The sequence below is a fragment of the Sciurus carolinensis genome, chromosome 14 (genome assembly GCF_902686445.1).
Source record: "Sciurus carolinensis chromosome 14, mSciCar1.2, whole genome shotgun sequence".
In the NCBI taxonomy this organism is placed as follows: domain Eukaryota; kingdom Metazoa; phylum Chordata; class Mammalia; order Rodentia; family Sciuridae; genus Sciurus; species Sciurus carolinensis.
Window position 1 is genome coordinate 27,901,862 of NC_062226.1, and position 13,634 is coordinate 27,915,495.

A 13,634-nucleotide genomic window follows, 5' to 3' on the forward strand; every position below is an offset into this window, starting at 1 on the left:
TAGTCCAATATAGCAGGATATAGGGCAGTTAATTCTGTAAGACATGGAGAATAGAAAGTGCCAGAGGAAGATAGCAGAGACTGATAGCTATTTCTCAGTATCTATTCTTTCCTCTCACTTTTTAAAAAATGTGTAATATAATACTTAGCTTGCTGTGGCCTTGTGACTGAGCCCTGACCAATGGGAAGTGTTAGTGCATTAATGACTGTAAGTGATCTAAAGGGGTGGAGGAAGAAGAGTTGTTCCCGTCTTCGTTTCTTCCTTATTTCCGTTTGCTGGTATATAAATATAATGGCTTGAGTCCTTGGCCTACAAGGTAGAAGGCACATGCTGTTGATGATGGAATAAGAGAGGAGCAGCTTTAGGTGTCTGACACCATTAAACACCTGGATCTCTGGACTTCTGCCCTTTGGATTTCTTCTATAAGAGAAATCACCTTTTAGTTTAAGCCACTGTTGTGTGGCTTAAACATGTACTTTTAATGAGAGGGTGAATGTTTCTTCTCTCTCTTTTACTCATTTGTTTATATTCATTTTTCTTATGCCCATCACTTATTCATCACCTGATTCTGTGCTAAAGTCATAAATTTTCTCTCACCATGATTACACCCATTGATCAGTTTATTTGATACTCTGAAATCAGCATCTCAGGATTCTTCTTGCTTCAGGGTGGACTAGTTCTCTAAGATGGCATGGCAGAGATTTTGGGATCTCCTTTCACTGATGTCCCAGGGAATCTCGTTTTCCTTGGGTTGAACCACTGTTTGCATTTCACTGTGTCTAAATTTTAGGGGAGGGTACATAGGAATTAAACTTTTGAAACTTGCATCTCTAAAATTATCTTTATTCTGCCAACTTGATTCATGGTTTGGAAATTTTACACTAGAAATCTTTTTTCCTCATATTTTTAAAGGTAATGCTTCATTGTAGGATGGATTCTACAATGAAGAAATTCATTAAATTGTTTCTTATTCTCAGTGGAAGCTGATGTGCCTTATTTTTTTCTTTAAGGTACTAACTGACAAAATCTAATGGTGGATGTAAAGAGATATAAATTTGAAGTAGTGATGAACATAAAAGGAATTCAAGTGTACTTGTAAAAACTATAAGTGGAATTTGACAATAACTATGATTTTTATTGACTAAAATGTCACAGGTCTTGTAGCTTATTTCCTCTCTTCATAAATAAAGAAAATGCTTAATTTCAGTTAAGTTGGTGACAATAAAGATGTAATTTTTAACTGACCAGGTTACCAGACCCTTTGAGTTCTGTCAGTACCATCTTCTTGAGCTCTGTGTACTAGAGATTACAAACCTCTGCTCTAGAGTACGTACGCAACAGTGGAAATCCTGGACCATAAGGTATGTTCATATTCGTCTTTACCAAATAGTAACAAAATGTTTTGTAAATTTATATTCTTAATAGCAGTGATGAGGTTATTATTATGATGTAATAAGAACCAACTTTATTATTGCCCATCTGGTCTGAGGAATGTGAATATATATTTTTATAACCCATTATGAATAGGCATGACTTGCAAGGTGATGGAAATTAAGAGGTGACTCAGGGTGGTGATTGTGCTCCTGCTTGGTTTTGTCCAAAGACTAGGCTCATAGAGCTGTGCAGAAAGGAGTAGGAGAGGTAGATCCACTGCTGGCCCAACTGAGTAGGAGTGCAGTAGCTACAGTTCAACTCTAGATGCCACATCTGGTGCTGCATCCCCCGGGACTTTTTTTCTCCCCATGCTATATTTTGCAGCTACTAGATGGTGGCATAGACTAGTGTTTCTTTCACTAGGTGTTAAACTGTGTTTACATCTATTTTTGGGTTCTTCTAACTTAAGCAATATTTATTTAAATTTAGTGGAGATAATTTAATCATTTTGGGGGTTCCTTGATTATGTATCAGAGAAAACATTTCAGCAAAAGTTGAGTTATATCATAATGTTTATGATTACTTTTTAATTATTATTATTAAAAGGAAATTATAATAAAAGTAAAACTGTTTTCTTGATAACTGTCCTACCCATGTCACCAAATATTTGCTAAGTGTCTTTTGTGTGTTGAATATTGAATGAAAGGCTGTGTGGAAGGATTAAGGCCAAATCTTTCTTCTTGAATTGCCAACACATGTTTATATTTCTGTATCAGCCTATTTGCTGATATCCTTATTAGAATCAGTGGTAGGAAAGATTCATGAGCATCTTAATATTTCACTATAGTATACATTTATTTAGTATTTGTTTCTATTAATAAAGTATCTTTAGCTCTGAAATACATAAATATATCCATTTAATATAATCATTACATCCTTTCAAGATATCCTGTTGGCTTGCCTTAGGTTTTACATTAAAAAGTAAAGTTCGGAGCTGGGGATATAGCTCAGTTGGTAGAGTGCTAGCCTTCCTTGCATAAGGCCCTGGCTTCAATCCCAAGCACCACACACACATACACAAAAGTGAATTTCAATGCTAATGACATTTTAAAATCTGTTACTAATAAATGTAATTTTTTTCCTGAAATAGGCTTTTCAAGTTTTTTCCTTTGAATAATTGCTGTACCTTACAATTTCAGTTGGGGAGAAATTTTATGGGAAAAGTATTTCTGGATTTTTTGCCCTTTGTTTTCTATGGTGATGATGATGATGATGATGATGATGATGATGATGATGATTGTTAAATATGGCTGTTTCTTTCCGAGGTATAAATTGAGACACTGTCTTTTTTTATGCCCTCACATACATGACATTTCCCCCCAAAGTTCCAAATGGACACCCCTATCCAGTATGCTCAAGTGTTTTCATTTACCTTCACTTCTACAATTGTCCCGGATACCTACTAGCTGAATAAGTCACTTTTACAACTGTTTTAGCATTACTTCATCCACACTGACTACTTTTATAGCATCTTTATATTTTGTTGTATTTTATTTATTCTCAATATTATATTGAGGGCTGAGACATTAATGCAAGAGTTGTAGTCTCTGTTTAAACAAGAGGGGCCTATTGTCCCTTTTCCACTCACCAGGTACTTCAGGTTAATGCCTAGGATTTTCTCACACACACTGTTTTTTGCTTTGTTTTGTTTTTAAGTTCAAATGTCCCTCTGTCCCTTATGAAGGTTGACAGATATAATTTATGGGAAATAAGAACTCTTCAGATTAAAATTCCCTCTGAAAAATATTGGAAGTTTTCCTCATAAGACAGTTTAATAGTGCTTTTAGAAGTAGGATTCATATTCCAAATGATCTTCACATATCAAGACACATATTAAAAATATGTATTTCTAAATTTTCTTACACCATTGGAATTTTCTGAAACTTCTAATAAGCACAAAATAGAAACTGAAAAGTTAGTGAAAGTATAACTTTAGAAGCTCCTTCAGTATAATTCTTATTTCACACTTTTTTGTTTCTGAGCCTCAATGTTTCTTGGAAAGAGGTATTTCTCAATTCATGTTACTAAAGTCTCTTTATGTTTACCTCTTAAATGAGAGTTTTACTGAGACCCTTATTTGATCAATTCATCATTTTCTTTTTCCTATTTAGTTACCCTTCTAACTTTTAAGAGCTTTTAATAAACATTTGTTCTCAAATCAAATATACCATTCCTACATCTCTTTCTCTAAGGGAATTTCAGTAATACCTATTTCACAGATGACATCATCTTATTCTAATGTGCCTGATACAATGTAGGTGTTGTATGTATATCATACTTTTTAATTTATTCTTTTTTGGGTTAATCTCATTTCATTGTGAAATCTATATTTCTATTTTACAGAGTAAAACATACAGAAAACCATTCATTCAAGGAGGTTAAGTACTTGCAAGAGGTAACCAAGCAGTTTAGAGCTGGTTCATTCATTACTGTCCTCTCTTCCAGGGGATGAGTATATCAAAACTTTGTTATCCCTTTTCTATTTATAGTTACACGTTTCTATATATTTATTGTATAAATAATGCTCCAATTAATAATTTTGTTCCTAGCTTTATGGGCATGCCTATAAGTGGAATTACCAACTCAATCTCATTAGATTCTGCTTATTTTAAGTATCAATTCATAGTCTGACAGGCAGTGAATAGGATTTCCTTTCTCTACATCCTTGCCATTTTTTCCTACTATGTAGGACTACTATTTGCCTTGATTTGCTATTTAAATTGAAGTAATTAATAGTTAATAATTTCTCTGATTTCTGGTGAATTAATCATCTTTTTGCAATCTTATAAGCCATGGCATTTTAATTTTTTAAGGTCCTGATTTATTGCATTTGCTCAGTTTCAGTTCATATTTTTTTCTCACTGACTTGAAGATTTGCTGAAGATGCTGGAGGAACAAACCAGTGTCAGAAATACCTAAAATGACTTTCAGTATTGACTTCTTGCAGAAGCCACAGAGACATACCTGCTCAGTGGATGAAGGGCAAAGGCTCATACCAAGTGAAGGGTTGGAAACTCACAGAGCAACAAGTTATGGCCCTTTCATGGAAGAGGCTGTTGATTCCCAGATGGAGTTGGAAAAGATTTTTTGCTCAGGTGAGATGTGTTGTACCAGGCCAAGCACTCTAGCTTCATGATTGGACTGCAGGCTGTCAGACCACTGAAGTCAGAATTGCAATATGGTCAAAGTAAGAATTCTGGTACCAAATTTTTTTTGTATTTCATTTGCAGTTCTGCTTCTTGCCATTTGTGTATCTGCTGGTAATTTACTTCTCTGTGCCTGAGTCTCCTAATTTGTAAAATGGGGATAACAGTGTTACCTATGTTATAGTGTTGTCATGAGGAAAAAATAAGTACTTAGAGTGGGGACTGATACTAATATGTGCTTTTTCTTTAAACTTTCATAATATGACAGATGTTATGCCAGATGCACTGGACATATGAACTTATTGGAAAATTGATTTTTCCTCTAAGTTGATGTTTAACTCAAGCTGATAGAAAAGTTAGGAAGATTAGAAAATAATTGGCCAACAGAGACTACTCATTACACTATTGCCCACAAGTCAGTTTGCATGCTAACTTGCTTGATTAGGAGTGAAAAAAGTTATTTTGCTCTATAAAATTAAAACATATGGATAATGGTCTGCAGACAGTCTAGTAGTTGCAAAGAACCTAACAGTGGAACACACCAACTAAATTTGAATTCTGGGTCTGCTACTTATTGGCTATGTGACCTTGGGCAAGTTACTTAGTATCTCTGAGTCTGTTACATTGTTGGTTGGTGAAAATAAATGATACTACTATTTAGGGTAGTAATGACAATGAAATGTTTTCATATAGTATTTTCCCATAGTACTGCAGTCACATGTCATTTAAAAACAGAAATACATTCTGAGACGTGTATAGTAGGTGATTTTTGTTCTTGTGTGAATACCATAGTAGAGTGTATTTACACAAACTGACTACTATGATGTCACTAGGCAATATAATCTTATGCGACCACTGCTGTATAAGTAGTCCATCATTAGGAAGGCATTATGCAGCATATGACTGTGTTCATTAAAGGATAATTTCCTACATTGAAACCTCACAACACCAGAACCAAGGACTTCATTTGAATATTAAGTTTCTAAAGGATAAATTTCTCAGCAATAAATGGAACAACCTTTGAGTTTACCTGCAAAGGATGTGCAATATTATTTTCAGAGAAGTTATGTAGAAAATTTGAGGAATTTCAAGAGTTACATATTTATGCTTTTTGATGTGATCATGGCAGGCAATGACTGTGATTGGAGTCACTGCTATAGAGTTGTTTCCTGGACTGTGGAATCTGAATTTCTTCTCAGTCTTCAGATTACAAAGGAGAAGACCGAGGTCTTATGGAGAAGTGATGTCATGTGGGCACACTTGTAGAAGAGTTAGACCCAGGATTCAGGACTTGTGGCTCCTAGTCCAGGGCTTGTTCTCTCAGCTCTCTGCTGAGCTGAATTGGGCCCATGGCCCAGGGTAGTCTTTCTCAGTCTTCCTGGGAAGAAATGCAGGACCCAGCATTCTGAATCACCCTAACATGGGGTTGCTCTTTACTCTGTGAAGTTCCTAGCTTAGTGCTTCTGCCAGGTGACCAGAGACTCTGGCTTCATGCTGCCAGCTTCCAGAAAGTCCTGGAGGGAAAAGGTTTAGTGTTTAAGATCCATTGCTTCCGCTCTGCCCAAAAGACCTTGGTGGAGCTCAGCCCTGGGCCCTGTCCCCTCCTTGCTGTGCTGCCTGGTCCGGGAACCTGGCTGGACTTGCAGGGGCTTGCCCCCTGGACTTCTTCCTAATCCATATCTTTTCCTGCCATCCTCCTACTGCCTCCTCTGCCTGGTTACAGATTGTGCTGCCAGCTGTTTGTCTGCTTTGCCCTGGTGTTCAGTCTGATTGGCAAGTACCCTTTGGCAAGTACCCCAGCCTGGACCTTCACCCTGGATGTACAATGAGCATTATGCATTTTCAGGTATGTGTTTGTCTTCTGTGCCCCACGGGAAAGGAGGGTTCAAGCAAACCAAGAGTGATCACTATGCTGAGAGCCAAAAGAATAGACTCAAGAATTCTGCAGTGCAAGGGGTTTTACCAGCTGTGGCTCAGGCCCCTTTGCAAGCTACTACTGCATGCAAAGAACAGGGAACTGCCCTTGAAAAAACAGTCTAGTTTTCTGTTGGGTACTTCAGCCAATCTTACTGCTGTTGTGGGAAAAACCATATGTGTTTTAAGTAAAGTAATCTGCCTGTGCTTTCATTTTGTAATCGTCACAGGGCTTTCCTACACTATGCAGAACTTTCGCGAACCTGATTTCTGTACAGTAGATTCTCATAATTGCTATCTGTTACACTCATAGTTATTAGCTAATTTGTATTTTTTAGACAAAACTACTTCCAATTCCATAGCAATCCAGTGCTTTAAATTAAAGAACAAAGGAATTATCTGGATCTTGTTAGGCAAGCTTTTACTTTCAGTCTTGTAAGATTAATGGCTCTGTCAGGGAAGTATGTCAGTGATATAGAAGAAAAAGGAAGCTTTTTTAAAAAAAATTAATATATGTATATACATAAGAAACGTACATTGTATGTGTGCATATAGACATATATTTATTATCTCATTTACTCTTTTCAAATCCTCTTTTCCAAGCTTAGCCTGTGTTGCCTGTAGTTATAGAACACAGTTTATTTTGTGTTTGTTACCTGTATCCATTATTGTTTGTGCTTTCTATTGCCAATGCTGGTACTTGGTCGATAAAATCTCTATGCCCTTTCCAGGAAAATTCTGATGTATGTAAATAATGGATAATTATGAAAGCACTTTCTAAATACTGATTTTTTTTCCTGCTAGTATTTATTTTTTATTTTTACAGACTGCAGTTTGATTCATTGTACACAAATGGGGTACAAATTTTGTTTCTATGGTTGTGCACGATGTATATTCATACCATTCATGTAATCATACATGTACATATGGTAATGATGTCGGTCTCATTCCACCATCTTTCATACCCCCACCCCTCCTACCTTTCATTTCCCTCTATGTAATCTAAAGTTCCTCCATTCTTCTCTTACCCCACCACCCCCATTATGTATCATCATCCACTTATTAGAGAAAACATTCTGCCCTTGGTTTTTTGGAATTAGCTTATTTCACTTAGCATGGTATTCTCCAACTCCATCCATTTACCTGCAAATGCTATAATTTTATTCTTCTTTATGGTTGAATAATATTCCATTATGTATATATACCACAGTTTCTTTATCCATTCATCTACTGAAGGGATCTAGGTTGGTTCCATAGTTTAGCTCTTGTGAATTGCTATAAACATTGATTTGGCCGCGTAACTGTGGTATGTAGTATTTTAAGTCCTTTGGGTGTAAGTGGAGGAGTGGGATAGCTGGCTTAAATAGGAGTTCCAGTCCAAGTTTTCTTAGGAATCTCCATAATGCTTTCCAGAGTGGCTGCACCAATTTGCAACTCCACTAGTAAATGTACAAGTGTGCCTTTTCCCCCACATCCACACCAACACCTATTATTGCTGTGTCCTTGATAATAGCCATTGTAATTGGAGTGAGATGAAATCTTAGGGTGGTTTTAATTTGTATCTCTAATTACTATAGATATTGAACACTTTTTTATATATTTGTTGATCGCCTGTATATCTTCTTTGAAGTGTCTGCCCAGTTCCTTAGCCCACTTGTTGATTGGGTTCTTTGTATTTTTGGTGTAACATTTTGTAAGTTCTTTATAAATTTTGGAGATTAATGCTCTATCTGAAGTGATTTTCTCCAACTCTATAGGCCCTCTCTTCACATTATTGTTTCCTTTGCTGAGAAAAAGCTTTCTTAGTTTGAATCCATCCCATTTATTGATGCTTGCTTTCATTCCTTGTGCTTTAGGAGTCTTGTTAAGAAAATTTGGTCCTAAGCCAACATGATGAAGATTTGGGCCTACTTTTTCTTCTATTTGTTGCATGGTTTCTGGTCTAATTTGTAGGTCCTTGATCCATTTTGAGTTGAGTTTTGTACAGGGTGAGAGATAGAGGTTTAATTTCATTTTACTGCTTATGAATTTTCAGTTTTCCCAGCAGCATTTGGTGAACAGGCTATCTTTTCTACATTATGTGTTTGGCACCTTCGTCTAGTATGAGGTAACTGTATTTAAGAGGGTTTGTCTCTGTGTCTTCTATTCTGTAACATTGGTATACTTGTCTATTTCAGTGCCAATACCATGCTGTTTTTGTTACTATTGCTCTGTATTATAGTTTAAGGTCTGGTATTATGATACCTACTGCTTCACTTTTCCTGCTCATGATTGCTTTGGCTGTTCTGGGTCTCTTATTCTTCCATGCGAATTTTGGCATTGCTTTCTCTATTTGTATGAGGTACATCATTGGGATTTTAATTGGAATTGCATTGAATCTCTATACAGCTTTTGGTAGGATGGCCATTTTGACAATACTAATTCTGCCTATCCAACAACATGGGAGATCTTTCCATCTTCTAAGATTTTCTTTAATTTCTTTCTTTAGTGTTTTGTAATTTTTATTGTAGAGGTCTTTCACCTCTTTTGTTAGATTGATTCCCAAGTATTTTATTTTTATTTTTTGAGGCTATTGTGATTGGGGGAGTTTTCCTAATTTCACTTTCAGAGGATTCATCACTTATGAATAGAAATGCATTAGGTTTATGTGTGTTGATTTTATATCCTGCTGAATCCATTTATGAGTTCTAGAAGTTTTCTGGTGAAGTTTTGGATCCTCTAAATATAGAATCATGTTGTCAGCAAATAGTGATAGCTTAAGTTCTTATTTTCCTATTTGTATCCCTTTAATTTCTTTGGTCTGTCTGATTGCTCTGGCTAGTGTTTCAAGGATGATGTTGAATAGAAGTGGTGAAAGAGAGCATCCCTGCTTTGTTCTAGCTTTTGAGGAAATGCTTTTAGTTTTTCTCCATTTAGAATGATGTTGGCCCATGGGCTTAGCATAGATAGCCTTAAAATGTTGAGGAACATTCCTACTATTCCTACTTTTCCTGGTGTTTCAAGCATGAAGGGGTGTTGTATTTTATCAAAGGCTTTCTCTGCATCTATTGAAATAATCGTGTGATTCTTAACTTTAAGTCTGTTGATGTGATGAATTACTTTTATTGATTTCTGGATTTTGAACCAACCTTGCATCCCTGGAATAAACCCCATTTGATCATGGTTCACTAACCTTTTAGTATGTTTTTGTATGCTCTTTGCTATAATTTTGTTAAGGATTTTTGCATCTATGTTCATTAGGGATATTGGTCTAAAGGTTTCTTTCCTTGATGCATCTTTGTTTGCTTTTAGTATCAGAGTGATACTAGCATCATAGAATGAATTTGGAAGGATTCCCTCCTTTTCTATTTCCTTGAATACTTCGAGGAGTATTGGTATAAGTTCTTCTTTGATGGTCTTGTAGAACTTGGCTCAGAATCCATCTGGTCCTAAACTTTTCTTGGTTGGTAGGCTTTTGAATATTTCTTATATTTCAGTGCTTGAAATTGATCTGTTTAAATTGTGTATGTCCTCCTGGTTCAGTTTGGGAGGATAATATGACTAAAATTTTGTCAATGTCTTCAATATTTTCTCTTTTTTTGGAGTACAGATTTTCAAGTAGCTTCTAATTATGTTATGTATTTTGTGACATTTCCCTTTTTATCACAAATTCCAGTAATTTTTTTCTCTTTTTCTCTTCATTAGTGGGGCTAAGTGTTTATCAACTTTGTTTACTTTTTCAAAGAACAAACTTTTTGTTTTGTCAGTGTTTTTAATTATTTCTTTTGTTTCAATTTCAGTGATTTTAGATCTGATTTTAATTATTTCCTCTATTCTACTAATTTTGGTGTTGATCTGTATTTTTTTCTAGGACTTTGAGATGTAATGTTAGGTCATTTAGTTGTTGACTTTTTGTTCTTTTAATGTATGAGCTCAATGCAATGAACTTTCCTCTTAGTACTGTTTTCATAGTGACCCAGAGATTTTGATATTTTGTATTGTTGTTCTAATTTACCTCTAAGAATTTTTTTTTATCTCCTCCCTGATGTCTTCTGTTATCATTGCATCATTCAATAGCATATTATTTAGTCTCCAGGTCTTGGAGTAGTTTCTGTTTTTTATTTTATCATTGGTAAATACTGATTATAAACACATGCACATATACACATATCCTTCATACATATTTATAAAACCTTTAGTTTGGAGCATTCTATATTACCTTGATGCCAAATACATGGGCAAAGTCTAAGTTCCTCATAGTTGGCTTCTACATTTTATTCATTTTGGTTTTAAAGCCTGGCTCCCAGGAAGTGCTTAGTAGATTATTTTATGTAGAAAAACATTTTGGCCTCCCAATTCCTGATTTGAATGAATTACGGAACTTGTTTGTAGTTACAGTAATAATGCTCCTGAAGACATAGGCTCCCAAGAACTCTTGAACACCCTCTCCAAAACGCACTGGCTTTGGGACCTTATGAATGGAGAAAAACAATCCCATTAATGCCATATTTGTCACAAAATTCTCCATTGCTGACTTATGCATGTCACCTGCTTTGATTTCTAATACACTAAATTTATCAGCTACATGCCACATTGTGACCTTCATTTGCCCTTTGAGTTATTATTTATTTTTATTAAAAATTTTTTATACACCTATATACAGTAATAATGTCTGTCTCATTCTACTGTCCTTTCCATCCTTACTACCCCATCCCTCCACTTACTCCCCTCTGCATAATCCAAAGTTCCTTTTTTCTTTCTTACCCACCTCCCCACTATGGATCAGCCTGCTTACCAGAGAAAACATTCCACCTTTGGTTTTTTGGGATTGGCTTATTTAACTTAGCATAATGTTCTCCATTATGGCAAATGCCATAATTTCATTCTTCTTTAAGACTATACCATTGTGTGTATGTACCACATTTTCTTTATCCATTCATCTGTTGAAGGGTGTCTAGGTTGGGTCCATAGTTTAGCTCTTGTGAATTGAGCTGCTATAAACATTGATGTGGCTGCATCATTCTAGTATGCTGATGTTAAGTCCTTTGGGTATAAACGGAGGAGTGTGATAGCTGGGTTAAATGGTGGTTCAATTCCAGGTTTTCTTAGGAATCTCCATACTGCTTTCCATAGTGGTTGCACCAATCTGCAGTTTCACCAATAATGTATGAGTGTACCTTTTTCCCCACATCCTCGCCAACATTATTGCTTGCATTCTTGATAATTGCCATTCTGACTGCAGTTAGATGAAATCTTAGTTATTTTTTATTTTAAAAAGAATGAATATAGTAACATCTTGGAGTAAATATTTGGAGAGTCAAACATCTTTGGAATCATATCATTATAGACTTTTTTCACTGCTTTAGAACATTAAGGTTTATTTAGCACTTTATATTTACTGGTCAAATGCTTTCTCCTCCTTCTTCTTCTTCCCAAGTCTTTTACCTACCTTTTACAACAGGTTTTTATTATATATAACCTGAAGTTTTGTGAAATTCTTCCCTTGAAACCTGCAAACACGATACATAGTTTTTATAATAATCAATTTTCTTCTTAAGGGTTTCATGTTATTATACTGTGCTTCAAAATCCCCTTTAAGGCTAAGATCGATAAATTCAGTGATAACCCAGGATTCCAAGTGTGTTGGTGGGGGAGTGTATGTTAGATCACTGAGTAAAGACCATGAAAATAGGTAGGAAATTATGAGTCCAGTGCTGGCAGAAGTGTGTTCAGGTCTCCTGGCTACAAAGAGGTGTTGCACCTGATGCAAAGAGTTGTGTGTTGCTGAAGAGCACCACTGATGTGTGTCAGGGACAGAATGAAGGAAGAGTCTCCATCCTGACAGCTTTTAATGAAATTTAAATTTGAAATGTTTGAAACTGTGGTGGAATTGAAGGGAATCTGACTAGGACATGCCCAGGGATATTTAAGTTTGTCTCACCAGTTGTCCTTTTGAAAGTTTGAGCTACAAGAGGGTACTGTGTCTTAGTTTGGCTTTTCCATTTAGTTAAGGAACTTTAAAGATATGAAACCTCAAAATTGTTCATTTGAGGGCTGGGGCTGTAGCTCCGTGGAACAGTGCTTGTCTCACACATGTGAGGCACTGGGTTTGATCCTCAGTACCACATTAAAAAAATGAATAAAGATATTGTGTCCATCTGTAGCTAAAAAAGTATTTTTAAAAATTGTTCATTTGACTGATTATTCAATACATACAAAAATAATATAAGTATTGTCGCTCTTCTTTATAGAATTTGGAACTGGAAGGGACATAAGTATAACTCAATGAAACGTGTCATATTTTGATTTTACTAGTGGAGAAAATAAGCCTAGAGAGGGCAAGTGACTTGTTGATGTTTTCTCAGTAATTCAGAGCTTACATCTGAGATAAAATCTCCTGGGGTGTTTCAAACAACTTAGCTTTCCTGTACCAAGCACTGTGTCTTAGTCCATTCAGGCTGCTGTTTTAACAAAATACAATAAGCAGGGTGGCTTATAAACAACAAACTTTTATACTCACAGTTCTGGAGGCTCCAGGGTCCAAGATCAGGATGCTGGCAGATGCCTGGTATAAAGACCTGCTCTTTATATATTTGCCTTCTTGCTGTATCCTTACATGCTGTAATGGGTAAGGCAGCTCTATGGGTCCTTCTTTATGAGGGCACTAATCCTGTTAAGACCTAATCACCTCCTCACAGGTCCCAACTCCTAATCCCACAACCTTGGGGGTTAAGATCTCAACATATGAATTCTGGAGGGAGCACAAACATTCAGACTATAGCTCACTCTCATCCCCACTCTTCTTCCAGTTCTCTACTCATTTCCAGACATGAAGTGAGTCTTGCCACTTTCCACAGGATTTTCAGCACATTGAGCAGGCCTGTGGCATCTGACTCCTGATTCCCTCTCTTCCTCATTTCCAATTATTCCTCCTTTTAGTTCACTACCTTCTAGCCCTACTGCATTCCTTTTGTGTCTTGGACATAAAAACTCATTCTATGAGTATTTCTGTACCTATGCACTTGTTGCCTTTGCTTGTAGTGTTTTAGTATATAACTGAGTAAATGGAGGGGTGGGCTGGTAGTTTCTGTTTGGGAGCAGGAATGAATGAAATATGTCATGTTTCAGCTGTGATCTTTAACAAAGCATATGAGCTTTGAG

General features: G+C 36.1%; 1 protein-coding gene across 3 annotated transcripts in view; it reads left to right on the forward strand.

Annotated features, from left to right (window-relative positions):
• Positions 1 to 13,634, forward strand: part of LOC124964252 (phospholipid-transporting ATPase ABCA7-like) — a 20,463-nt gene that overhangs the window by 4,316 nt on the left and 2,513 nt on the right. For all 3 annotated transcript variants that reach the window (XR_007104909.1, XR_007104908.1, XM_047524212.1), the window contains exons 2-4: positions 1,249 to 1,361; positions 4,382 to 4,529; positions 6,304 to 6,426. Coding sequence is in view for 1 of the 3 variants with exons in the window: in XM_047524212.1 (XP_047380168.1) it covers positions 1,249 to 1,361; positions 4,382 to 4,529; positions 6,304 to 6,426 (384 nt within the window). In the remaining 2 variants the exon portion in view is untranslated. The remainder of the gene's footprint in view (positions 1 to 1,248; positions 1,362 to 4,381; positions 4,530 to 6,303; positions 6,427 to 13,634) is intronic.